The 25,256-nt window shown below is 44.9% G+C and overlaps 1 protein-coding gene across 3 annotated transcripts in view; it reads right to left on the bottom strand.

The window, feature by feature from the left end:
- Nucleotides 1-25,256, bottom strand: part of efl1 (elongation factor like GTPase 1) — a 98,917-nt gene that overhangs the window by 5,837 nt on the left and 67,824 nt on the right. For all 3 annotated transcript variants that reach the window (XM_031812502.1, XM_031812504.1, XM_031812503.1), the window contains exons 16-22: nt 20,110-20,241; nt 19,172-19,319; nt 12,539-12,650; nt 12,122-12,245; nt 11,661-11,865; nt 10,689-11,272; nt 3,933-4,117 (exon numbers count right to left, since the gene is read on the bottom strand). In XM_031812502.1, coding sequence (XP_031668362.1) covers nt 3,933-4,117; nt 10,689-11,272; nt 11,661-11,865; nt 12,122-12,245; nt 12,539-12,650; nt 19,172-19,319; nt 20,110-20,241 — 1,490 coding nt within the window. The remainder of the gene's footprint in view (nt 1-3,932; nt 4,118-10,688; nt 11,273-11,660; nt 11,866-12,121; nt 12,246-12,538; nt 12,651-19,171; nt 19,320-20,109; nt 20,242-25,256) is intronic.

The following is a 25,256-nucleotide window of genomic DNA, read 5'->3' as shown; positions in this document are numbered from 1 at the left end:
AGATAACGACAGAGTAAAGTAAATGAAACGGGACAGACGTGTTTTAATGAAGCTCACACATAAAGGCTGACAACAATGTGCTAGTAGGGGGTGGGTGTGTGGAGCAACAGGGAATCTAATACTGAGTGACATGCTGTGTGTTGTAATGAATTTGCATAGCGTGTGTGTCGCATCTAGTTTCAGGTTTCAACGTTTATTCACCATGTGCCGAGGATACAACAGCTGTAAAACAGTACAGTAACATTCTTACCTTGAGAGCTCTTTCCCAACAGCATTTATTATACAACTAATAATATAGATAATAATAACAAATAAAAGCAGTGTGTGTCTTCTTCCTGGCAGTGTGACATCAGGTCAGACCATAAAGCTGTTCACTAGGCTTGTGTGTGTGTGTGTGTGTGTCTTCTTCCTGGCAGTGTGACATCAGGTCAGACCATAAAGCTGTTCACTAGGCTTGTGTGTGTGTGTGTGGTGTCTCTTCTTCCTGGCAGTGTGACATCAGGTCAGACCATAAAGCTGTTCACTAGGCTTGTGTGTGTGTGTGTGGTGTCTCTTCTTCCTGGCAGTGTGACATCAGGTCAGACCATAAAGCTGTTCACTAGGCTTGTGTGTGTGTGTGTGGTGTCTCTTCTTCCTGGCAGTGTGACATCAGGTCAGACCATAAAGCTGTTCACTAGGCTTGTGTGTGTGTGTGTGTGTGTCTTCTTCCTGGCAGTGTGACATCAGGTCAGACCATAAAGCTGTTCACTAGGCTTGTGTGTGTGTGTGTGTGTGTCTTCTTCCTGGCAGTGTGACATCAGGTCAGACCATAAAGCTGTTCACTAGGCTTGTGTGTGTGTGTGTGTGTCTTCTTCCTGGCAGTGTGACATCAGGTCAGACCATAAAGCTGTTCACTAGGCTTGTGTGTGTGTGTGTGTGTCTTCTTCCTGGCAGTGTGACATCAGGTCAGACCATAAAGCTGTTCACTAGGCTTGTGTGTGTGTGTGTGTGTGGTGTCTCTTCTTCCTGGCAGTGTGACATCAGGTCAGACCATAAAGCTGTTCACTAGGCTTGTGTGTGTGTGTGTGGTGTCTCTTCTTCCTGGCAGTGTGACATCAGGTCAGACCATAAAGCTGTTCACTAGGCTTGTGTGTGTGTGTGTGTGGTGTCTCTTCTTCCTGGCAGTGTGACATCAGGTCAGACCATAAAGCTGTTCACTAGGCTTGTGTGTGTGTGTGTGGTGTCTCTTCTTCCTGGCAGTGTGACATCAGGTCAGACCATAAAGCTGTTCACTAGGCTTGTGTGTGTGTGTGTGTGGTGTCTCTTCTTCCTGGCAGTGTGACATCAGGTCAGACCATAAAGCTGTTCACTAGGCTTGTGTGTGTGTGTGTGGTGTCTCTTCTTCCTGGCAGTGTGACATCAGGTCAGACCATAAAGCTGTTCACTAGGCTTGTGTGTGTGTGTGTGGTGTCTCTTCTTCCTGGCAGTGTGACATCAGGTCAGACCATAAAGCTGTTCACTAGGCTTGTGTGTGTGTGTGTGTGGTGTCTCTTCTTCCTGGCAGTGTGACATCAGGTCAGACCATAAAGCTGTTCACTAGGCTTGTGTGTGTGTGTGTGGTGTCTCTTCTTCCTGGCAGTGTGACATCAGGTCAGACCATAAAGCTGTTCACTAGGCTTGTGTGTGTGTGTGTGTGGTGTCTCTTCTTCCTGACAGTGTGACATCAGGTCAGACCATAAAGCTGTTCACTAGGCTTGTGTGTGTGGTGTCTCTTCTTCCTGGCAGTGTGACATCAGGTCAGACCAGAAAGCTGTTCACTAGGCTTGTGTGTGTGTGTGTGGTGTCTCTTCTTCCTGGCAGTGTGACATCAGGTCAGACCAGAAAGCTGTTCACTAGGCTTGTGTGTGTGTGTGTGAGAGACACCGGGCTGCACACGCTCATTAACAATGTCCGGCTCTCTCGGCCAATTAAATTAGCCGACCTTGAACAATAACCACTTAAACCCCCAGACAGACAGGAGCGCACGCACACACACACACACACACACACACACACACACACACACACACACACACACACACAATAAGAAACACATAATACACATACCCATGACAAAGATACAATGGGGTCTGAAATTATTTCAGGCTACCTGCTGGTTACTGGTCCAACACTCTAACCACTAGGCTACCTGCTGGTTACTGGCCCAACACGCTAACCACTAGGCTACCTGCTGGTTACTGACCCAACACTCTAACCACTAGGCTACCTGCTGGCTACTGGCCCAACACTCTAACCACTAGGCTACCTGCTGGTTACTGACCCAACACTCTAACCACTAGGCTACCTGCTGGTTACTGACCCAACACTCTAACCACTAGGCTACCTGCTGGTTACTGGCCCAACGCTCTAACCACTAGGCTACCTGCTGGTTACTGGCCCAACACTCTAACCACTAGGCTACCTGCTGGTTACTGGTCCAACACTCTAACCACTAGGCTACCTGCTGGTTACTGGCCCAACACTCTAACCACTAGGCTACCTGCTGGTTACTGGCCCAACACTCTAACCACTAGGCTACCTGCTGGTTACTGGCCCAACGCTCTAACCACTAGGCTACCTGCTGGTTACTGGCCCAATGCGCTAACCACTAGGCTACCTGCTGGTTACTGGCCCAATGCTCTATCCACTAGGCTACCTGCTGGTTACTGGCCCAACGCTCTAACCACTAGGCTACTTGTTGGTTACTGGCCCAACGCTCTAACCACTAGGCTACCTGCTGGTTACTGGCCCAATGCTCTAACCACTAGGCTACCTGCTGGTTACTGTCCCAATGCTCTCACCACTAGGCTACCTGCTGGTTACTGGCCCAACGCTCTAACCACTAGGCTACCTGTTGGTTACTGGCCCAATGCTCTAACCACTAGGCTACCTGCTGGTTACTGGCCCAATGCTCTAACCACTAGGCTACCTGCTGGTTACTGACACAACTCTCTAACCACTAGGCTACCTGCTGGTTACTGACCCAACACTCTAACCACTAGGCTACCTGCTGGTTACTGGCCCAATGCTCTAACCACTAGGCTACCTGCTGGTTACTGACCCAACTCTCTAACCACTAGGCTACCTGCTGGTTACTGACCCAACACTCTAACCACTAGGCTACCTGCTGGTTACTGGCCCAATGCTCTAACCACTAGGCTACCTGCTGGTTACTGACCGAATGCTCTAACCACTAGGCTACCTGCTGGTTACTGGCCCAACGCTCTAACCACTAGGCTACCTGCTGGTTACTGGCCCAACACTCTAACCACTAGGCTACCTGCTGGTTACTGACCCAACACTCTAACCACTAGGCTACCTGCTGGTTACTGGCCCAATGCTCTAACCACTAGGCTACCTGCTGGTTACTGGCCCAACGCTCTAACCACTAGGCTACCTGCTGGTTACTGACCCAACGCTCTAACCACTAGGCTACCTGCTGGTTACTGGCCCAACGCTCTAACCACTAGGCTACCTGCTGGTTACTGGCCCAACGCTCTAACCACTAGGCTACCTGCTGGTTACTGGCCCAATGCTCTAACCACTAGGCTACCTGCTGGTTACTGGCCCAATGCTCTAACCACTAGGCTACCTGCCCAAAAACAAGAAGGTATACAGAAGGTGGTAAAGAAGTGGGACTTTTTCTGTATATAAAAGGGGCATAATAAGTATGAGCCAGAGATTGTCAGAGAAGTCATGTATTGATGTCAATGGGAGACTAGTTAGGATTCACCTCATACTGGAAATAATAGGAAACAGGGCTATGAGTTCTAGAGACAAGGGTGAAATAAAAACTGATCCTAGTTCAGCATTGTGTGTGTGTGTGTGTGCACGTGTGTGTGAGTTATATGCCTGCTGTGTGTGTGTCTGCACAAGGATGCACACGACAGGGTGTATGTGTGAGCGCGCCTCACCTCCCAGTGGCTGAAGACCAGTTGTGGACTAGCCAATCCACTGGTTCTCTTGCGTATCTCATCAGCGAATCCGAAGCTCTCGGCCACAGGAAGGACGGCCTTGATGATGAACATCTCCGTCCCCTCCTTCATCTCCTCCTGTAACACTCGGCCCTCCCTCTTCCCCAGGACCCCGTACACACGACCTGGACACACACACACACACGATAATTAGTAGAAGTGGCTTAATGTGTACTCTGACCATGTATACAGTGTGGCCAGCTATATACAATCTAATCAAATGATTGTGTGTGTGAATCGATGTGGTCAATCTAATCCAACTATGTATACAATCTATTTATGCATGATCTTATCCAACTATTGATTAGATCTAAATAATGGACACGATGTAATGAAAGTATTGATGAAGTCTATTTCTACACTAAATGTTACGCAACCAACATCTACTATAATATACATCATGGAATTAAAATATGGATCACATCGATACTAATGAAATGAAGTTCTCCTAATGGGGGTATATAGAGTGGAAGGCAGTGGTATTCACAATAGTATATAGAGTGGAAGGCAGTGGTATTCACAATAGTATATAGAGTGGAAGGCAGTGGTATTCACAACAGTATATAGAGTGGAAGGCAGTGGTATTCACAACAGTATATAGAGTGGAAGGCAGTGGTATTCACAACAGTATATAGAGTGGAAGGCAGTGGTATTCACAACAGTATATAGAGTGGAAGGCAGTGGTATTCACAACAGTATATAGAGTGGAAGGCAGTGGTATTCACAACAGTATATAGAGTGGAAGGCAGTGGTATTCACAACAGTATATAGAGTGGAAGGCAGTGGTATTCACAACAGTATATAGAGTGGAAGGCAGTGGTATTCACAACAGTATATAGAGTGGAAGGCAGTGGTATTCACAACAGTATATAGAGTGGAAGGCAGTGGTATTCACAACAGGCTAGTAGGACAGCTTGACAAACGCCACATTTAAAGGGATGCTAGCGTTGCAGAGGTGAGTAAAAAGTCATATTGTTTCTGAAATGGGCTCATAATAACACACTTAATTCTGGTGCTGATTTGGCTGGCTGTAAATGGATGTGACTGCTAAACGTGCTGTTAAGATATGGTTTAGTGATTATCAGTAACAGAAGTTGGGCAAGGCTCATTTGAATCTTAATGATGACCAAAAGTAGTGCACTATACAGGGAATGGGGTGCCATTTGGGACCAACTTAGAAAACAAGAGTTGATCACTGACACTACAAAGACAAATATTAGAATAGTTCTAGACCATAGATAGTAATAATGAGGGTTGTCAAATCACATTTTATTGGCCACATACACACATTTAGCAGATGTTATTGTGAGTGTAGCGAAATGTTTGTGTTTCTAGCTCCAACAGTGCAGTAATTTCTAACAATTCCCAATAATACACACAAATCTAAAGTAAAATAATGGAGTTAAGAAATATATAAATATTAGGACGAGTAATGTCGGAGTGGCATTGACTAAATACAGTAGAATATAGTACATACATATGAGATGAGGAAAGCATTATGTAATCATGATTAAAGTGACGAGTGTTCCATTATTAAAGTGGCCAGTGTATATAGGGCAGCTGCCTCTAAGGTGCGGGGTTGAGTAACCGGGTGGTAGCCGGCTAGTGATGGCTATTTAAATATCAACCAATACTGTACCATCATCTTTTCTCTGTGTTTCAGTAGACGAGTTAACAGCTGTGTTCCTACACCGGGGATGGGATAATATACCAGTCCAATGGACTCCTATCACACTACAATGGGAGTTGTGTGCAGCAACTCACCCTCCACCTGGTGTAACATTCTTGGTAGTTTAGTTGTCATGTTGTGGCTTGAATGTCCTGACAAGTTGTATCACAGTCATTTGTATCTGAATAGAAGCTGCTATAATTCCCTCAACCTCCTCCTGTGTGGTTTAGAATGCAGTAATGCCTCCAGGAAAGATTGAAGAAGCAGATCTGAATAGAAGCTGCTATAATTCCCTCAACCTCCTCCTGTGTGGTTTAGAATGCAGTAATGCCTCCAGGAAAGATTGAAGAAGCAGATCTGAATAGAAGCTGCTATAATTCCCTCAACCTCCTCCTGTGTGGTTTAGAATGCAGTAATGCCTCCAGGAAAGATTGAAGAAGCAGATTTGAAGGTGTGTGTGTTGTGTTTTAGCTATTTACCTAAGATCTCAGTGGTTAGTTTGTGTTTTGCCCAGCGTGTGTTCTATCGTGTGTGTGTGTGTGTCTGTGTGTTATATTGTGTGTATTATATTGTGTGTGTGTGTGTCTGTGTGTTATATTGTGTGTCTGTGTGTTATATTGTGTGTCCTTGTGTTATATTGTGTGTCTGTGTGTTATATTGTGTGTCCGTGTGTTATATTGTGTGTCCGTGTGTTATATTGTGTGTCTGTGTGTTATATTGTGTGTGTGTGTCTGTGTGTTATATTGTGTGTCCGTGTGTTATATTGTGTGTCCTTGTGTTATATTGTGTGTGTGTGTGTGTCCGTGTGTTATATTGTGTGTGTGTCCATGTGTTATAGTGTGTGTCCGTGTGTTATATTGTGTGTGTGTCCGTGTGTTATAGTGTGTGTCCGTGTGTTACATTGTGTGTCAGTGTGTTCTGCCGTGTGTTTTGCCGTGTGTCTGTGTGTTATATTGTGTGTCTGTGTGTTATATTGTGTGTGTGTGTGTGTGTTATATTGTGTGTGTGTGTCCGTGTGTTATATTGTGTGTGTGTCCGTGTGTAATATTGTGTGTCTGTGTGTTATATTGTGTGTCCGTGTGTTATATTGTGTGTGTGTGTCCATGTGTTATATTGTGTGTCAGTGTGTTATATTGTGTGTGTGTGTCCATGTGTTATATTGTGTGTCCGTGTGTTCTGCCGTGTCTCTGTGTGTTCTGCCGTGTGACCGTGTGTAATGCCTCCAGGAAAGATTGAAGAAGCAGATTTGAAGGTGTGTGTGTTGTGTTTTAGCTATTTACCTAAGATCTCAGTGGTTAGTTTGTGTTTTGCCCAGCGTGTGTTCTATCGTGTGTGTGTGTGTGTCTGTGTGTTATATTGTGTGTATTATATTGTGTGTGTGTGTGTCTGTGTGTTATATTGTGTGTCTGTGTGTTATATTGTGTGTCCATGTGTTATATTGTGTGTCCATGTGTTATATTGTGTGTCCATGTGTTATATTGTGTGTCCATGTGTTATATTGTGTGTCCATGTGTTATATTGTGTGTCCATGTGTTATATTGTGTGTCTGTGTGTTATATTGTGTGTCTGTGTGTTATATTGTGTGTCCATGTGTTATATTGTGTGTCTGTGTGTTATATTGTGTGTCCATGTGTTATATTGTGTGTCTGTGTGTTATATTGTGTGTCCATGTGTTATATTGTGTGTCCATGTGTTATATGTGTGTGTGTGTGTGTGTCCGTGTGTTATATTGTGTGTGTGTCCGTGTGAGTGTCCGTGTGTTATAGTGTGTGTCCGTGTGTTACATTGTGTGTCCGTGTGTTATATTGTGTGTGTGTGTCCATGTGTTATATTGTGTGTCTGTGTGTTATATTGTGTGTCCGTGTGTTATATTGTGTGTCCGTGTGTTATATTGTGTGTCCGTGTGTTATATTGTGTGTCTGTGTGTTATATTGTGTGTGTGTGTCTGTGTGTCCGTGTGTTATATTGTGTGTGTGTGTCTGTGTGTCCGTGTGTTATATTGTGTGTCCTTGTGTTATATTGTGTGTGTGTGTGTGTGTGTCCGTGTGTTATATTGTGTGTGTGTCCATGTGTTATAGTGTGTGTCCGTGTGTTATATTGTGTGTGTGTCCGTGTGTTATAGTGTGTGTCCGTGTGTTACATTGTGTGTCAGTGTGTTCTGCCGTGTGTTTTGCCGTGTGTCTGTGTGTTATATTGTGTGTCTGTGTGTTATATTGTGTGTGTGTGTGTGTTATATTGTGTGTGTGTCCGTGTGTTATATTGTGTGTGTGTCCGTGTGTAATATTGTGTGTCTGTGTGTTATATTGTGTGTCCGTGTGTTATATTGTGTGTGTGTGTCCATGTGTTATATTGTGTGTCAGTGTGTTATATTGTGTGTGTGTGTCCATGTGTTATATTGTGTGTCCGTGTGTTCTGCCGTGTCTCTGTGTGTTCTGCCGTGTGACCGTGTGTAATGCCTCCAGGAAAGATTGAAGAGGCAGATTTGAAGGTGTGTGTGTTGTGTTTTAGCTATTTACCTAAGATCTCAGTGGTTAGTTTGTGTTTTGCCCAGCGTGTGTTCTATCGTGTGTGTGTGTGTGTCTGTGTGTTATATTGTGTGTATTATATTGTGTGTGTGTGTGTCTGTGTGTTATATTGTGTGTCTGTGTGTTATATTGTGTGTCCATGTGTTATATTGTGTGTCCATGTGTTATATTGTGTGTCCATGTGTTATATTGTGTGTCTGTGTGTTATATTGTGTGTCTGTGTGTTATATTGTGTGTCCATGTGTTATATTGTGTGTCTGTGTGTTATATTGTGTGTCCATGTGTTATATTGTGTGTCCATGTGTTATATTGTGTGTGTGTGTGTGTGTCCGTGTGTTATATTGTGTGTGTGTCCGTGTGAGTGTCCGTGTGTTATAGTGTGTGTCCGTGTGTTACATTGTGTGTCCGTGTGTTATATTGTGTGTGTGTGTCCATGTGTTATATTGTGTGTCTGTGTGTTATATTGTGTCCGTGTGTTATATTGTGTGTCCGTGTGTTATATTGTGTGTCCGTGTGTTATATTGTGTGTCCGTGTGTTATATTGTGTGTCTGTGTGTTATATTGTGTGTGTGTGTCTGTGTGTTATATTGTGTGTCCGTGTGTTATATTGTGTGTCCTTGTGTTATATTGTGTGTGTGTGTGTGTGTGTCCGTGTGTTATATTGTGTGTGTGTCCATGTGTTATAGTGTGTGTCCGTGTGTTATATTGTGTGTGTGTCCGTGTGTTATAGTGTGTGTCCGTGTGTTACATTGTGTGTCAGTGTGTTCTGCCGTGTGTTTTGCCGTGTGTCTGTGTGTTATATTGTGTGTCTGTGTGTTATATTGTGTGTGTGTGTGTGTTATATTGTGTGTGTGTCCGTGTGTTATATTGTGTGTGTGTCCGTGTGTAATATTGTGTGTCTGTGTGTTATATTGTGTGTCCGTGTGTTATATTGTGTGTGTGTGTCCATGTGTTATATTGTGTGTCAGTGTGTTATATTGTGTGTGTGTGTCCATGTGTTATATTGTGTGTCCGTGTGTTCTGCCGTGTCTCTGTGTGTTCTGCCGTGTGACCGTGTGTAATGCCTCCAGGAAAGATTGAAGAGGCAGATTTGAAGGTGTGTGTGTTGTGTTTTAGCTATTTACCTAAGATCTCAGTGGTTAGTTTGTGTTTTTGCCCAGCGTGTGTTCTATCGTGTGTGTGTGTGTGTCTGTGTGTTATATTGTGTGTATTATATTGTGTGTGTGTGTGTCTGTGTGTTATATTGTGTGTCCATGTGTTATATTGTGTGTCCATGTGTTATATTGTGTGTCCATGTGTTATATTGTGTGTCCATGTGTTATATTGTGTGTCCATGTGTTATATTGTGTGTGTGTGTGTCCGTGTGTTATATTGTGTGTGTGTCCGTGTGAGTGTCCGTGTGTTATAGTGTGTGTCCGTGTGTTACATTGTGTGTCCGTGTGTTATATTGTGTGTGTGTGTCCATGTGTTATATTGTGTGTCCGTGTGTTATATTGTGTGTCCGTGTGTTATATTGTGTGTCTGTGTGTTATATTGTGTGTGTGTGTCTGTGTGTTATATTGTGTGTCCGTGTGTTATATTGTGTGTCCTTGTGTTATATTGTGTGTGTGTGTGTGTGTGTCCGTGTGTTATATTGTGTGTGTGTCCATGTGTTATAGTGTGTGTCCGTGTGTTATATTGTGTGTGTGTCCGTGTGTTATAGTGTGTGTCCGTGTGTTACATTGTGTGTCCGTGTCAGTGTGTTCTGCCGTGTGTTTTGCCGTGTGTCTGTGTGTTATATTGTGTGTCTGTGTGTTATATTGTGTGTGTGTGTGTTATATTGTGTGTGTGTGTCTGTGTTATATTGTGTGTGTGTCCGTGTGTAATATTGTGTGTCTGTGTGTTATATTGTGTGTGTGTGTCCATGTGTTATATTGTGTGTCCGTGTGTTCTGCCGTGTCTATGTGTGTTCTGCCGTGTGACCGTGTGTTCTGCCGTGTGACCGTGTGTTCTGCCTTGTCTGTGTGTTCTATCGTGTGTGTGTTCTGCCGTGTCTCTGTGTTCTGCCGTGTCTCTGTGTGTTCTACCGTGTCTCTGTGTGTTCTACCGTGTCTGTGTGTTCTACCGTGTCTCTGTGTGTTCTACCGTGTCTCTGTGTGTTCTACCGTGTCTCTGTGTGTTCTACCGTGTCTCTGTGTGTTCTACCGTGTCTCTGTGTGTTCTGCCGTGTCTGTGTGTTCTGCCTGTGTCCGTGTGTTCTGCCGTGTCTGTGTGCTCTGCCGTGTCTCCGTGTGTTCTGCCGTGTGTCTGTGTGTTCTGCCGTGTGTTCTGCCGTGTCTCCGTGTGTTCTGCTGTGTGTCCGTGTGTTCTGCCGCGTGTCCGGTGTTCTGCCGTGTGTCCGTGTGTTCTGCCGTGTGTCCGTGTGTTCTGCCGTGTGTTCTGCCTTGTCTGTGTGTTCTGCCGTGTCTGTGTGTTCTGCCGTGTCTGTGTGTTCTGCTGTGTGTGTACTGCTAAGCCTCTTACCTAACACCTCTGCTGTAGCCATGATTTCACAGGTGTACATAGCAGCCATGAGTCTCTGAGGTTTGGCCTGGAACGCGTGCCGACAAGCCTCCTTCACAGCAGCTATGAGCTGGCCAGAGAACGGCCCGTAGCAGTCCACTAGCCCGGCCACAACCTCCGCCCTGCGTCTCCCCTGGATCGCCCCAGCCACGGCACCCTCTGGATGGGAAGGCGTCTCACCCGCTCCCCCTGCCTTGCCTGAGGCCTCCGGGTGACCTGCAGCCTCACCGGGGCTTTCGGAAACAGATGCATCAAGGGAGTTGGAGTCTTCTTCAGTCACAGAGTCCAGGTGGGTGCGCTGGGTGGGGAAGTTCATGTCCCATCTCTCCACAGAGAAGCAGACGCCCATGAGGGGCTCCTCGCACATTGGACCAGAGAGGGTGGCGAGCTGGAAACCGCTGACAACGCTGTTGTCAAAGTCTCGGATGGCGCTGGCCTCAGCTTTTGCCCCTCCCTCTTTCTCTCCTTTCTCTCGTTCGAGGCAGTGCCACACGGATGGTCTCTGGTACCCCTCTACGCTGTTAAGGAGGATGTTTGGTCCATACCTAATAATAACAACATGGCCATATTAATTACCATGAAATACCTGCATAGCACACAATTTCATCTCATATAAAATACCATGAAATATCATCCCAACCCATATGAAACACCCTGAAATACCTGCATACCCTCTCATCCAAACCTATATGAAACACCCTGAAATACCTGCATACCCTCTCATCCCAACCCATATGAAACACCCTGAAATAACTGCATACCCTCTCATCCAAACCTATATGAAACACCCTGAAATACCTGCATACCCTCTCATCCCAACCCATATGAAACACCCTGAAATAACTGCATACCCTCTCATCCCAACCCATATGAAACACCCTGAAATACCTGCATACCCTCTCATCCCAACCCATATGAAACACCCTGAAATACCTGCGTGGTCCAAAGGCCCATATCCGGTCCACAGCGTTCCTCCACTTCCTCCCCTGCAGCAGGACCTCCAGCCTGCTCTTTAGCACCATCAGGGCATCTAGGGTCCAGGTACTCATGTCCAGGGTCCTCCCCTCTCTCTGGGCCTGACCTGCCTGCTCCAGGGTCCGGATCAAGTCAGCACTACCCTCCAGTAGAAGAGTCACCTCTACACAACACAGGACACTTTTTGATCAGGATCAGAGCCCAGATTTACAAAACTTTTTTAAGACATTTCTTCTTAACTGCCATTTTCCCCATTAAGTATAGACATAAGAAAGTTAAGCAAAGTTGCTATTCCTCAAAAAAGGCTATTGGAAATGTTCTTGCTCTGTTTCTCCTTAAGCAAAATGTTAAGGGCTTCCTATAGTCTGACAACAACAAACATCAACACACACACCCTTTCCAACTCAACTCTCTCTCACCTTCGGGTAGTGGTATGGCCCGTACCCCCACGGTGGCCTGTCTGTTGGGGGTGGTGAGGGTCACCAGGCCGCTGGGGTCCAGGTGCAGGGTGTCTGACTCTTTCACCTGGTGGATCACCGCCACCTAGACACGCACACGCACACACACACACACACACACACACACGCACACACGCACACACGCACACACGCACACACACACACACGCACACACACACACACGCACACACACACACACACACACACACACATACACACACACACATACACACAGGAGAGTAGGGTTAGCTACTGCAAATAGACTGCTGCTGCCTCTTCAATTGTAGCACACTACTAATATATGGGGTGTCGTTTGAGATGTCAACAGATCAGATATAAGATAGACACACACACCACACCCTCAAAGTACACACACACCTTCTGTTGTTTCCCCAGGTCTTCATTGACCATGTCCACTTTGGGTGGTCTGATCACGGTCTCTCTGAATGGGATGATAGGCTTGGAGGCACTGATCTCAATCTTGGCAAACCTGGACGATGAGAAGAACACAGAGAGTCAGATGTAGGGTTCCCAAAACTGGTACATTTCCACAAATTCCCGGGTTTTCCAGAAATCCCACTAGGAAGATTCCTGGAATCAGGCAGAAAGAAGCAGAAATTCTGGAATCCTCCATCCAGGATTTCTGGAAAAGCTGGAAAAGATATGTAGTGAGAAGGAGATGGAATACTCACATGCAGCAACACAAATGAAGTTGGCGTCCCTGAGTAAGAGCAAGTAGGACAACCCATGCATTGTAAATGTGCTGTTTTACTGGGTACGAGAGCCAGAACAAACTCAACAGAATACTATACATAAAGACACATTGGTCTCTTAAGAGAGTGCTGAAAACTTTCACGTCTGCCTTTTTATTTTCCAAAACAATAACACCTGTCAGATATTATTAGGCACTCCTGTCCATGCTGAGCCAAGCACAGCATATTCAAATCATCTGTCATAGCTCACCTTATGCACGCGCACGCACACACACACACACACACACACACACACACACACACACACACACACACGTCTGCTTCTTCAATCTTTCTAAACCACACAGGAGGAGGAGGGAAATATAGCAGCTTCTATTCAGATACAAATGACTGTGATACATCTCGTCAGGACATTCAAGCCACAACATGACAACTGCAGGGCAGCAGGTAGGCTAGCGGTTAGAGCATTGGGCCAGTAACGGAAAGGTTGCTGGTTCGAATCCCTAAGGTGAAAAGAATCTGTTGATGTGCCCTTGACTTAACCGTCATTGCTCCTGTAAGTCACTCTAGATAACGTCTGCTAAATGATTGAAATTATTAAAAAAATATAGATTAAAAAAACGACCAAGAATGTTACATTAAGTGGGGGGTGAACTTGCACCATAACGCTAATCTTTGGTCATTTTCCCCACTAATGGTTAAGGTTAGGATTGGGGGAGGGGAAGCTGATCCTAGATCTGTACCTCCGTTTTCTGCCTAATGAACACAACCCTGTGCTGGTGAGGCCAAACTTCAGGTCTGGTTCTCCCATAAAATGACGTCATTAGGTTATCACTGCTGAAACACTCAGAGGGATACAGAGAGGGTCACTTTAGGATAAGAAAATAAGTGTGCTTCCCAAATGGCACCCTATTCCTGTAGTGCACTACTTTAGACCAGGGCCCATAGAGCTCTGGTCAAAAGTAGTGCATTACATAGGGAAAATGGTTCCATTTGGGACACTGTCTGTCACCACCTGTGGAGAAAGAAGAGGTGATGTATCTCTCCGACTGCCAAGACCAACAGCCAAGTACTGTCTGTCACTACCTGTGGAGAAAGAAGAGGTGATGTATCTCTCCGACTGCCAAGACCAACAGCCAAGTACTGTCTGTCACTACCTGTGGAGAAAGAAGAGGTGATGTATCTCTCCGACTGCCAAGACCAACAGCCAGGTACTGTCTGTCACTACCTGTGGAGAAAGAAGAGGTGATGTATCTCTCCGACTGCCAAGACCAACAGCCAAGTACTGTCTGTCACTACCTGTGGAGAAAGAAGAGGTGATGTATCTCTCCGGCTGCCAAGACCAACAGCCAAGTACTGTCTGTCACTACCTGTGGAGAAAGAAGAGGTGATGTATCTCTCCGACTGCCAAGACCAACAGCCAAGTACTGTCTGTCACTACCTGTGGAGAAAGAAGAGGTGATGTATCTCTCCGGCTGCCAAGACCAACAGCCAAGTACTGTCAAAGTGTATTGACCCAAACAGGCAATCCCTGTTTGTGGGTTCGCCCTAAACTGTCTGTGTGTGTGTGTGTCAGTGTTTGGACTGAGACGTCACGACTTCCGTCCACACTACCAGAACCAGCTCATCTCGTCACACACACACACACACACACACACACACACACACACACACACACACACACACACACACACACACACACACACACACACACACACACACACATAATCCAGTTAGAGTCAGTCCATACAAAAACAGGGCAGAAAACAAGTCATCCTCTCCCCCTTCCTCTCTCTCCCCCTTCCACTCTCTCCATTCCTCCCTCCCCCCCTTCCACTCTCTCCATTCCTCCCTCTTTCTCTCCCTCTCTCTCCTTCCTCTCTCACTGATGTTTAGTAGAAGCATCTCAGAAGCGCTGGAGCGTTCCCTGAATCCAATGTAGACAGCAGACTGTGTGGCTGTTTGAAGATGGGGGTTATTCTGGGTGCTGTGGGTGTCCGTTGTTTCTTTAAATCTCACTAAGACTTGGAATGCATCCCAAATGGCACCCCACTACCTATATAGTGCACTCCTTTAGACCAGAGCTCTAAAAGGATGTAGTTCTGTCCTTGAGCTGTTCTGGTCTATTTAATGTTCTGTATGATGTCATGTTCTGTATGGACCCCAGGAAGAGTAGCTGCTGCTTTTGCAACAGTTAATGGGGATCCTAATAAAATACCAAAAGGGTCCTGGTCAAAAGGAGTGCACTATGAAGGGGATAGGATGCCATTTGGATTAGAATGTGTTCTTCCAACAGAGCAGACGCACTCTGAACGATGCTTCCAGACGTATTACTAATTTAGCTAAACATTGTCAACTCCTCAAGCAGAGAGATATGACTTATTCAGTGGGAGAGGAGAAATACACACACCCAGTAATCAAGCAGGGAGTTATGACTTATTCAGTGGGAGAGGAGATATACACACACCCAGTAATCAAGCAGGGAGATATGACTTATTCAGTGGGAGAGGAGATATACACACACCCAGTAATCAAGCAGGGAGATATGACTTATTCAGTGGGAGAGGAGAAATACACACACCCAGTAATCAAGCAGGGAGATATGACTTATTCAGTGGGAGAGGAGAAATACACACACCCAGTAATCAAGCAGGGAGATATGACTTATTCAGTGGGAGAGGAGAAATACACACACCCAGTAATCAAGCAGGGAGATATGACTTATTCAGTGGGAGAGGAGATATACACACACCCAGTAATCAAGCAGGGAGATATGACTTATTCAGTGGGAGAGGAGATACACACACACCCAGTAATCAAGCAGGGAGATATGACTTATTCAGTGGGAGAGGAGATATACACACACCCAGTAATCAAGCAGGGAGATATGACTTATTCAGTGGGAGAGGAGATACACACACACCCAGTAATCAAGCAGGGAGTTATGACTTATTCAGTGGGAGAGGAGATATACACACACCCAGTAATCAAGCAGGGAGATATGACTTATTCAGTGGGAGAGGAGATATACACACACCCAGTAATCAAGCAGGGAGATATGACTTATTCAGTGGGAGAGAAGAAATACACACACCCAGTAATCAAGCAGGGAGATATGACTTATTCAGTGGGAGAGGAGAAATACACACACCCAGTAATCCGGTGCTAGACAGAAACAAACAAATAAATAACCAGACCAACTTGACCTGATGAAGATCACCCTATTCCATGTGTAGTGGATTACTACCTTGTCCCTGGGCAAAAGTCGTGCACTACATGGGGAATAGAGTCAAATTTGGGACGTACAAGTTGTCTGTTTGTGTGTCTTGAATAAATCAAAGAGTTGAGGACATTCATTATTTTTATCACTAACTCACACCGCGTTGAAGATATTGGTGTCCCTCAGATGACAACCTATGGGCCCTGGTCAAAAGTAAGTAATCGAGCCTTGGATAAGTCTGCCTCGTCTGAGCCAGAACGGCCCATAGCTGCTCCTGTTCAAAAGTAGCACATGGGGAACATGGTGTCAGCTGAGACGCAGCCTATAAGTCTCCATCCTGAACACTGTTGATTTACAGCCTCGTTTAGGAACCCTCTTCTTCTAATCATTTGGACATTTCTCCAATGGGAAAACCATAACTGTGCATACAGGAAATTGTTTTATTGCTGCGGCATTATAATCTAGAGGTGATTTGGAGCCACTGTAACTATGGGTGTGTGTGTGTAGTGTGTGGTTTTGTGTGTCTGAATGTGTGTGTAGTGTGTGGTTTTGTGTGTATGAATGTGTGTGTAGTGTGTGGTTTTGTGTGTCTGAATGTCTGTTTTGTGTGTACATGTTGCCTACATTATCAGGACCAGAATGTCCTGACAAGGTAAGATATTATTTTATTTTTCAGGACTTTTTAGGTGTAAGGGTTAGGGAAAATTGGATTTTGAATGGGAATACATTTTTACACCCAAAAAGTCCAGAAAATTCACATGAAAAAAGCTGTGTTTTGTGTGTGTGTGCATTAGTGAGCAGAAATAAAAAAGTTTGCCTGGTTCACCCCAGCTTTAACTTGGTCAGGATCAGATGACCCACTTTCCAGGGCAGCGAGACAACCCTGGCGCTGTTTTGGCTTCAGAATCCTGACGCTGTGACGTCACAGTCCCACGTGCCACATGAGTGGCTAAAACGGGCTTGACCTCTTACTGAGCTAGAGAGTGAATGGCCACGGGCCAGCCTGCTTGTGTGTGTTGTTGTGATGTCACAACGGGGTCAGTCCGCATTCACAGCCAACACGGTTCCCCTTCCTCTGTCCTGCCCTGCTCTTTGCCCGACTAGCTGACTGACATCATTTCAAACATAGAATAAGAATTGCAGTCATCCCCTGATTAAATGCAGTGGGGACCACAGAGATAGAACACAAAGACAAAAATTGTTCTCTCTCTACGGCTGGGACTGTTATTCACCTGCCTGGGTGACCTAATCAGGCTGGCCTGGACTATTTGTAAACATAGAATTACACTTACTAGACGGGATCCAGTCCCTGGATGCCCTGTCATTCCGGCTGGTTTAGGACTGTTTCTAAATCACCCGGTGTTATCTTCCAGGGGGAAAGTTGTAAAGATCCCTGAGACTCTTTATAAATCTGGTCAGTGTGTTTGAGTTAGCAACAATCATGTTGACCGTATAAGAACGTTAGTTAGGAAATGAATGTGTGTGTGCCTGTGTAATGCTTTCTGTGTCCTTGGCCCAATCCATAACGTGTTAACCAATGTAGCCATCGATCATTCTGTTGTGGGAGGATTACCAGTTTGACTGATTGGCTGAATGAAAGGTCCTCTCATCAATACTCTGTCTTCTACATTGATAAGTTATACAGATGAACTGAGTGACAAGGACAACGTATGCAGATAGATGCAGATTTAGTTAGTACCAAGGTTACACTGAAGGACATGTCATCTCTAATTCCCATTCATTCTTCTGGGGAATTAACGCTTTAGGACTGTGGATATTCACCATTAGTGATGTAAAATTCCAGTTATTAAATTCCCAAGTTTCCCAGAAATCCCAATTCCCTCATGATTTCAATAATCTCCCAAAGATTTATCTGGACATACTAATGTATGTTAAAGAGATAACGCACCTGAACATCTATATACATGTACATCTATATTTAGGATTGAGGCCTGCACATTTGTCCCACTGCAACACACTGCATGTCATTTGGGACACAGGCCTAGACTCCACTGTACTTTGTATCACTTTCAAAGTATCAAAGCATATGGAAATCTTTGATTTATGGGGTTATGAAAACTCCATTTGAAATAAAGCTGTAAAATATCTATTTTGATGTGTTCACAGATCTCCCCACCTCACACCTCCAACAATACACATGCTGATTTCTTTATGTACTATACACGTAGATAATACAGGATCTTAGCAGGACTGGACTGATAAATGCTACATTCACATGTGTGATTGGTCTTACAACAGCTTTTCTCTCTCTCTCTCTCTCTCTCTCTCTCTCTCTCTCTCTCTCTCTCTCTCTCTCTCTCTCTCTCTCTCTCTCTCTCTCTCTCTCTCTCTCTCTCTCTCTCTCTCTCTCTCTCTCTCTCTCTCTCTCTCTCTCTCTCTCTCTCTCTCTCTCTCTCTCTCTCTCTCTCTCTCTCTCTCTCTCTCTCTCTCTCTCTCTCTCTCTCTCTCTCTCTCTCTCTCTCTCTCTCTCTCTCTCTCTCTCTCTCTCTCTCTCCCTCTCCCTCTCCCTCTCCCTCTCCCTCTCCCTCTCCCTCTCTTCTAATATGACATGATCAGAGTGGAGAAGAGACATCTAAAGACAGCATCTCCAGTCAATAATCACACATGACTTTTTATAGAGAGAGAGACACCCACTCTCAGTCAGAAACATTACACACACACACACAGAATCATCATGTCAATCATCAGTGTGTGAGACTGGGCCAGACGGTGTAAAAACTGAGTCATCTCAAACTGAGCCATCTGCTGCTCATCTACACTCTGTTACAGGGCATCTGGTCAAAATGTCACTACTATTGACTAGATTTCAAATCACAGACAGACAGACAAAGATAGATAGATAGATACAGCCATAAAGACTGACTGACAGACCTCTCTGTGCAGAGCTCATGTTTAAGTGATGACGCTCCCGGCTTCAGTCTCATAATATACTTCTCTCCAACGGAGACCGGGGTTCAATCCCTGCGTCCAACCTTCCTGCTGTTTCTCCCTCTCTGTTTCCAACTGTAGAAATAAACAGTCAAACTCGTCAATCAAAAGAGGAAACAAGAGGCTCACCTCTCTCGGAGGTCGTCCAGACAGCGTTGCAGGTGGACCTCTCCGGCCGTGACCAGTACGTGTTCTCCTGTCTCCTGGATCAGAACCTCAGCACACGGGTCAGCCTGGTTCAACAGCCTCATACCCCGTACCAGCTTAGGCATCTCACCTTGACACACATACACACACCACACACACACACACACACACAATTGTAGAAAAGTACTTCTTAGTAGACTAAGCATGAATCATTTCCATGTATGAGCCCTACTGCACATAATACACCCTGGATTCAAACCTACATTTGTCTTTCGTTAAGAAAACTTAAGACTGATGTTACCTGGGTCATGTTCATTAGGCATCAAACTTAAGAAATCACGAAATAGGGAGGGACTACTTGGATTTATCCAGAATTAAATGCTAATTTTCATTTTCCGTCGCAAAACATTTTCAAACACTTTCTGATGAGTGCCCTGATGAACATAACCCAGGACGGGTTTGAATTTTCAGGGTTACAGGTCAGCTCAACTACTAACTGCAACTACTTAAAAGAAAACAAACAAACACTATTTGAAGCTTCCCAAAATAGTTATCCTGAAACTAAAATACCAGCCATCTTTCTAAGACTAGCTAACTAACTGACTGACTGCTAGCTGACTAACTCCCTCCATATGAGGCAAATGTTGCCCTCAGCTATAATACTAACGAATACCACGGAAGAGCTACAGGAATGTCTGACTATCTGTGGACCAGCTGATCGGCTGACTGACTGGTTGAATAGCTGGTTGGTTGACAGAATGGTTGGCTGACTGGGGTGCTGGAGGAACGTTAGCTTCTCAACATTAGCATCTTACCTCAGATGACAGACAACAAAAACATCACTGACAGGCAACAACCTCAACAAATTCACAATGTGGTGTAAGTGTGTTTGTGTGTAACCGTGTGTGTTTGACACTTACTTGGGTGTTTGGGTTCGATGGCCACTCGTACGATGGGCGTAGCTTCGAAGTTGAGGGGGATGAAAGGGGGGAGGGCAGGGGAGGTGGAGAGGGTCGCAGACTTCAACACACACTCCTCGAGACCGCCAATACCTAGGGAATCAATCCATCAATCAATTCAGCACTTTCTACAAACACATATCACAGTGATTGACAACAGCTGGAGCCTAAAGAGTGATCAGAAAGACAGTAGTGACAAGGAAACAGTCCCTAGGTAGGAAGAAACCATAAGAGGAACCAGAGTCATGAGAGGGAGTTGAACCTGCTCTGACTGGGACGAGGAGATTAGAGGAGGAGAGGCATAATGAACAAGATGATATGAACAGCAGAGGACCTGATCCTAGATCAGAGCTCCTGCTCCGAGAATTCAGACACCTGGAGAGACATGAACAGAGTGTGGCTCTGGAGATAAGATAACGTCATTATTAGGGCAGCTACCACTTCAATGGTGAACAGTTCATTAAAAATTAACCTTCATAGGCTGTGTCCAAATGGCACCCTATTCCCTTTACAGTGCACTACTTTAGACCAGAGCCCTATAGTGGTCTGGTCAAAAGTAGGACGCATCCCTGCAATGTCTCTCTGTGGAAGAGAGCAGAGTAACTCCAAGGGGAGAGAATAATGAGACCAGCTTTGTCTCTGTTTCAGACAGAAGTGAGGGAGAGAATAATGAGACCAGCTTTGTCTCTGTTTCAGACAGAAGTGAGGGAGAGAAATACACAGAGAGAGAGAATAATGAGACCAGCTTTGTCTCTGTTTCAGACACAAGTGAGGGAGAGAAACACACAGAGAGAGAGAATAATGAGACCAGCTTTGTCTCTGTTTCAGACACAAGTGAGGGAGAGAAACACACAGAGAGAGAATAATGAGACTAGCTTTGTCTCTGTTTCAGACACAAGTGAGGGAGAGAATAATGAGACTAGCTTTGTCTCTGTTTCAGACACAAGTGAGGGAGAGAAACACAGAGAGAGAGAGAATAATGAGACTAGCTTTGTCTCTGTTTCAGACACGTGAGGGAGAGAATAATGAGACTAGCTTTGTCTCTGTTTCAGACACAAGTGAGGGAGAGAAACACACAGAGAGAGAGAATAATGAGACCAGCTTTGTCTCTGTTTCAGACACAAGTGAGGGAGAGAAACACAGAGAGAGAGAGAATAATGAGACTAGCTTTGTCTCTGTTTCAGACACAAGTGAGGGAGAGAATAATGAGACTAGCTTTGTCTCTGTTTCATACAAGTGAGGGAGAGAATAATGAGACTAGCTTTGTCTCTGTTTCAGACACAAGTGAGGGAGAGAAATACACAGAGAGAGAGAATAATGAGACCAGCTTTGTCTCTGTTTCAGACACAAGTGAGGGAGAGAAACACACAGAGAGAGAGAATAATGAGACTAGCTTTGTCTCTGTTTCAGACACAAGTGAGGGAGAGAAACACACAGAGAGAGAGAATAATGAGACCAGCTTTGTCTCTGTTTCAGACACAAGTGAGGGAGAGAAACACACAGAGAGAGAGAATAATGAGACTAGCTTTGTCTCTGTTTCAGACACAAGTGAGGGAGAGAAACACACAGAGAGAGAGAATAATGAGACCAGCTTTGTCTCTGTTTCAGACACAAGTGAGGGAGAGAAACACACAGAGAGAGAGAGAATAATTCGACTAGCTTTGTCTCTGTTTCAGACACAAGTGAGGGAGAGAAACACACAGAGAGAGAGAGAGAATATTGAGACTAGCTTTGTCTCTGTTTCAGACACAAGTGAGGGAGAGAATAATGAGACTAGCTTTGTCTCTGTTTCAGACACAAGTGAGGGAGAGAAACACAGAGAGAGAGAGAGAGAGAATAATGAGACTAGCTTTGTCTCTGTTTCAGACACAAGTGAGGGAGAGAAACACACAGAGAGAGAGAGAATAATGAGACTAGCTTTGTCTCTGTTTCAGACACAAGTGAGGGAGAGAAACACACAGAGAGAGAATAATACAACCAGCTTTGTCTCTGCTTCAGACAAGTGAGTGAGAGAATCACACAGAGAGAGACAGAGAAAATGTGTAAGAGGAAGGAAGAGACAAAAGGCCAAGAAATGTGCAAGAGAAAAAGAGAAAGGAAGAGTGAGAGAGAGAGAATTAGATAGAGAGACAGATTAGAAAAGAGAGGGATGAAGAGAGAGAGGCAGGGAGAGAAAATAATTTCCCTGCTGTCAGAAGGTTCAGGGCTCTGAGGAACACTGAGGCTAATGTAGCCTGGAGGGAAGAAAGAGGTAAGGGAAGATAGAGGGGAGGAAAGAGGAGATGGTTTAGTACTGTAGCAGAGGAAGAGGCCCCTATCCATAACCTACCCATATGGCTGAGTAGGGAAGGTTGCCTGGTGGCTCCTGACAAAGGGGAGAACATATCCCTTCCTCTCTCTCTCCTTCTTTCCTTTCTGTTATCACTCTCTCTCCTTCTTCCCTTTCTGTTTATCACTCTCTCGAGTCCATTCTATCGTGTCAGAGCGGAGAGACCAGACTTTATCCAAAGAGTTAGTCGTTCTTTATTTTCAATTCTCTGATGATGTTTTGTTCAACTGAACTGTGATGTTGAATAGTGTTTTGGATGAATTAAACTGGAGGTAAGATGAGCCTGGTCCCAGATCTGTTTGTGCCGTATGGCTGACGCCTATTGTTGTTTGGCATGACATTGACCATAGGAGTTGGCAAGACAGCACCAACAGCTCTGCGACCAGGCTACGATTAGCTAGCTTTAGTGCAGTAATGGATGAGCAGGCTAGGCCAGGGTCATGTTCATTAGGAAGCAAACGGAAGAACACGGACTGAAACAGGAAGATAATTCGTCCAATGAGAAATATTGATTTTCCTTTTTCTGTTGCAAAATATTTTCGGTCGCATGCCCCAATGAACACAATCCAGGACTGTAATGGAGAATGGAGGCTGGACACAGGCCTTCTTTGTGTCCATTTTAAGGGGCTCAGACGGCCTCAACTTCACCGCCATCTTTATCCTACTGCTGATGACTTCCTGTGATCGCACACACAGCGGGGGCAGGGCAGGAGACTCTGGCAAATTTAAGCGTTGCTCTTTAAAACAGCATGCTGAACAGTGAGCCACAGCTTCAGATAGTATTTTAATGAGTACTACATAAATCCTGCCACTCTTCAACTTTTCACCTCAGTCACACATGCCTTCTACACGGAACAAAAATATAAAACGCAACATGTAAAGTGTTGGTCACATGTTTCATGAGTAAAAATAAAATAACACAGAAATGTTTCAAATGTTGTGCACACATTAGTTTACATCCCTGTTAGTGAGCATTTCTTCTTTACCAAGATAATCCATCCACCTACAAATGGCATGCTGACTGCAGGAATGTCCACCAGAGCTGTTGCCAGAGAGTTGAATGTTCATTTCTCTACCATAAGCCGCCATAATGTTCATTTTAGAGAATTTGGCATTACGTCCAACCTCAAAACATGCCTAGTGTGGGCGAGCAGTTTGCTGATGTCAACGTTGTGAACAGAGTGTCCCATGATGGTGGTGGGGTTATAATGTGGGCAGGCATTTACTACAGACAATGAACACAATTGCATTTTATCGATGTCAATTTGAATGCACAGAAATACCAAGACGAGATCCTGAGGCGAATTGTGAGGCCCACTTGTTTTAAAGGTATCTGTGACCAACAGATTTCCTTATATGAACTACAACTCAGTAAAATCTTTGAAATTGTCGGAGTGGTATTAACTAAAATTCTCTCTCGAAGCAGTGCGGCTTGGCAGGGTCGTGTTTCAGAGGACGCATGAATCTTGACCTTCGCCTCTCCCGTGTCCGTACGGGAGTTGCAATGATGAGACAAGACTAACTTACAAATTGGGGGGAAAAATAACTATAATAATGATAAAAATATATATAAAAAAATACTGTCTGCATTAACTTGGTCTTATTTCTACCTAGAAACTGACTTACAACTGGATATATGCACATGATAAGAAGTTGATCGAGCACACACACACACACACACACACGTTCAAGCGGAACAGATGCTAGACATATAACTGGGGTCTGGTGTGTGATGTGTGTATGTAGCCAGAGAAGCTGATGACTCAGAAGTTGAGCTGACTCCCTGTGATCCAACCCACAGCCCACTCAGTCACACAAAGAACAATACAACTAAGGAACAAAAGCCTTCCTTGGCTAAAGACCTTAACTGACTGACATGCGTGGAGGGCACAAGAACCTGATCTAACCTAAATGCTTTGAGATGCTCTCTCTGTGTGTGTGTGAGCGAGCGAGTGAGTGAGAGAAAGAGAGAGAGAGAAATCTATCCAACTAGAGCCAATCCCACCGTCTACAGACGGTTGTTGAACTAATTGGCCAGGTGTGTAAGTTAGTTTCAGTTGGTCGTTGCTGGACCTAGTTTCAGTTGGTCGTTGCTGGACCTAGTTTCAGTTGGTCGTTGCTGGACCTCGTTTCAGTTGGCCGCTGCTGGACCTAGTTTCAGTTGGTCGTTGCTGGACCTAGTTTCAGTTGGTCGTTGCTGGACCTCGTTTCAGTTGGTCGTTGCTGGACCTCGTTTCAGTTGGTCGTTGCGGATCTAGTTTCAGTTGTTCGTTGCTGGACCTAGTTTCAGTTGGCCGTTGATGGACCTAGTTTCAGTTGGCCGTTGTTGGACCTAGTTTCAATTGGCCGTTGTTGGACCTAGTTTCAGTTGGTATTTGCTGGACCTAGTTTCAGTTGCTATTTGCTGGACCTAGTTTCAGTTGCTATTTGCTGGACCTAGTTTCAGTTGCTATTTGCTGGACCTAGTTTCAGTTGCTATTTGCTGGACCTAGTTTCAGTTGCTATTTGCTGGACCTAGTTTCAGTTGCTATTTGCTGGACCTAGTTTCAGTTGGTATTTTTCTGGACCTAGTTGCTTGTAGTTGGTTCCAATTCAACATGTACAATCTGCCATGGACAGTTGGGGAAAACCTTACCCCAAAAAACATTGATAGTTGGTTGGCTATAGTTTTATTCAGACACAGATTGATTATTACAAGACAAACTGTGATTCATAGCAACATAATTACACTCCACTGAACTGTGATTGTGTATGTTTTGTAAGTGGTTCAACACATTGT

Source organism: Oncorhynchus kisutch, unplaced genomic scaffold (assembly GCF_002021735.2).
Source record: "Oncorhynchus kisutch isolate 150728-3 unplaced genomic scaffold, Okis_V2 Okis03b-Okis08b_hom, whole genome shotgun sequence".
NCBI lineage: Eukaryota > Metazoa > Chordata > Actinopteri > Salmoniformes > Salmonidae > Oncorhynchus > Oncorhynchus kisutch.
The sequence above is the reverse complement of the archived record's forward strand: the minus strand, read 5'-3'. Positions and strand labels throughout refer to the sequence as shown.